General features: G+C 41.8%; 1 protein-coding gene across 2 annotated transcripts in view; it reads left to right on the forward strand.

The window, feature by feature from the left end:
- bin3 (bridging integrator 3) overlaps positions 1-2,500 on the forward strand; it is a 163,281-nt gene that overhangs the window by 85,323 nt on the left and 75,458 nt on the right. For both annotated transcript variants that reach the window (XR_009817509.2, XM_061981763.2), the window contains exon 4: positions 263-324. Coding sequence is in view for 1 of the 2 variants with exons in the window: in XM_061981763.2 (XP_061837747.1) it covers positions 263-324 (62 nt within the window). In the remaining variant the exon portion in view is untranslated. The remainder of the gene's footprint in view (positions 1-262; positions 325-2,500) is intronic.

Below are 2,500 nucleotides of genomic sequence, written 5' to 3' on the forward strand. Positions count from 1 at the left end.
ATGGTGGCACATTTTGTTAATTATCTAAAAGGTGCTATAATAACTTTTTACGTGGAGTCAGTGAAATGTGTAATTCCTTCTTGAACCACACTTTCTTTTGCACCACTTTATCCACCACTTTGATTGTATTTTGACTTTGATGGGAGCCATGTAAAACTGTTGAACTCTCTTACTTCAACCTTTTTTTTCATTCTTTCCTGTTCTTTTGTTTCCTGTTGACCCATATTTGTGGCTGATAATCACTCTTCTTCTTGTGGTACAGGCTGGAGGATCAGACAAAGAAGCTTCACAAGGACATGAAGAAAAGCACAGAGGCTGATTTAGGTTTGTTTCCACCATGGATGGCTCCTTGTTGGCTCACTTGATGTTGATTGGCAGCTTTTCAAGGCTGGTTTGTTCACATCTCTCACACAGTCAACAGTTGGGATGAAAGGCTCTTTACATAAAACTGTTTTTTACACTTATTCACACAGAGGCAGAGTAAAAAGCTTTTTTAAAACAAGCACAGTGGAACCTCCATTTACAAACTTGATTGGTTATAGAACAGGGTTCAAAAATAGAAAAGTTTGTATATTAAAGCAAATTTCTCCACAAGAAACAATGTAAACAGTGACAACATTTGAACACGATATATAGTGCTGTACTAGGGGTGTCCAAACTTTATCCATTGAGGGGCGCACACTGACAATTCAAAGCATGCGAGGGCCATTTTGATATTTTTCATTTTCAAAACCACTTCAATATCGGACGGGCGGTAAATCTGACGTTACTTTTCTGAGCATGCGCGGTTTTTACTTAGTTGTGAGAAAGAATTTGCCATCAATCCCACGTGGGTGCTCGGCATTGTCCGTGGGTGCTCGGGCCCAGAAGCACCCACGGGATCTGTGTGTGTGTGTGTGTGTGTATATATATGTGTATATATATTAGGGATGTCCCGATCCGATATTTGGATCGGATCGGCCGCCGATATTTGCCAAAAAATGCGTATCGGCAAGGCATGGGAAAATGCCGATCCAGTTTTTAAAAAAAACAAACTCCGGTCCGTGTTTTCCAACGCACCGATTTAAATAATACATTCCACTTTTCTGCTGCTCCCTAATTTCCGTTCCGCATTTTCCAGCACACCTTCAACGCATCCGCAGGTCTATGGATTCTCACGGAGTTGATTTTAGCTGCGGACATTACACGAAAGGCTCTTCTCACTCTTTCCTGTGTCTTCCTCTCACAGACAGCAAGCGCACCTTCTTACACACGTCACATACTGTCACGTCATACGTCACATACGTATACGCCCTCTCGGAGCAGAGAGGTAGCAGCATGGCTAACGTTAGCTGTGATGCTAGCGCACGGCAAATCTATGCCACGCACAAAATCAAATAAAAAAATAAGCGCATAACAATTTTCGACACACGGACACGACAGAGAAAACAGTTTTCGTCATCATTGTTCAAATATTGTAACGTCTGTCGAGACGCTTATCTCCATTCGGTGCCACACGCCCACACCGTCAAAATGCTGAAGCAAACATTTCCAGATCAACACCGTATGAAAAAAATAGTGATTTTTTGTAGTTGTGATTTCCTTCTCTGCATGAAAGTTTAAAAGTAGCATATATTAATGCAGTATGAAGAAGAATGTTTTAATGTAGACACATATAATCATCATACTGCTGAGATTATATGCATCAAGTGTTCATTCAAGGCTAAGGCAAAATATCCACGTATATATTGTGTATCGCGATATGGCCTTAAAATATCGCGATATTAAAAAAAGGCCATATCGAATTTATTGAATAATACTTCAACAAAATATGAATGTAAGTTCATAAACTGAACATCAAATCAAGTAGGCTATTCCATTCATTACAATGCAACAATGCATTATTCAGTGTTGACAGTTAGATTTTTTGTGGACATGTTCCATAAATATTGATGTTAAAGATTTCTTTTTTTGTGAAGAAATGTTTAGAATTAAGTTTATGAATCCAGATGGATCTCTATTACAATCCCCAAAGAGGGCACTTTAAGTTGATGATTACTTCTATGTGTAGAAATCTTTATTTATAATTGAATCACTTGTTTATTTTTCAACAAGTTTTTAGTTATTTTTAGTTATTTTTTTCCAAGAGCTTTGGGTTATGACCGAAAGGACAAGATCACGGGTACAAGCGGCCGAAATGAGTTTCCTCCGCCGGGTGGCAGGGCTCTCCCTTAGAGATAGGGTGAGAAGCTCTGTCATCCGCGGGGAGCTCAAAGTAAAGCCGCTGCTCCTCCACATGGAGAGGAGCCAGATGAGGTGGTTCGGGCATCTGGTCAGGATGCCACCCGATCGCCTCCCTCGGGAGGTGTTTAGGGCACGTCCGACCGGTAGGAGGCCACGGGGAAGACCCAGGACACGTTGGGAAGACTATGTCTCCCGGCTGGCCTGGGAACGCCTCAGGATCCCCCGGGAAGAGCTGGACAAAGTGGCTGGGGAGAGGGAAGTCTGGGCTTCCCTGCTT

The sequence above is a fragment of the Nerophis lumbriciformis genome, linkage group LG24 (genome assembly GCF_033978685.3).
Source record: "Nerophis lumbriciformis linkage group LG24, RoL_Nlum_v2.1, whole genome shotgun sequence".
In the NCBI taxonomy this organism is placed as follows: Eukaryota; Metazoa; Chordata; class Actinopteri; order Syngnathiformes; family Syngnathidae; genus Nerophis; species Nerophis lumbriciformis.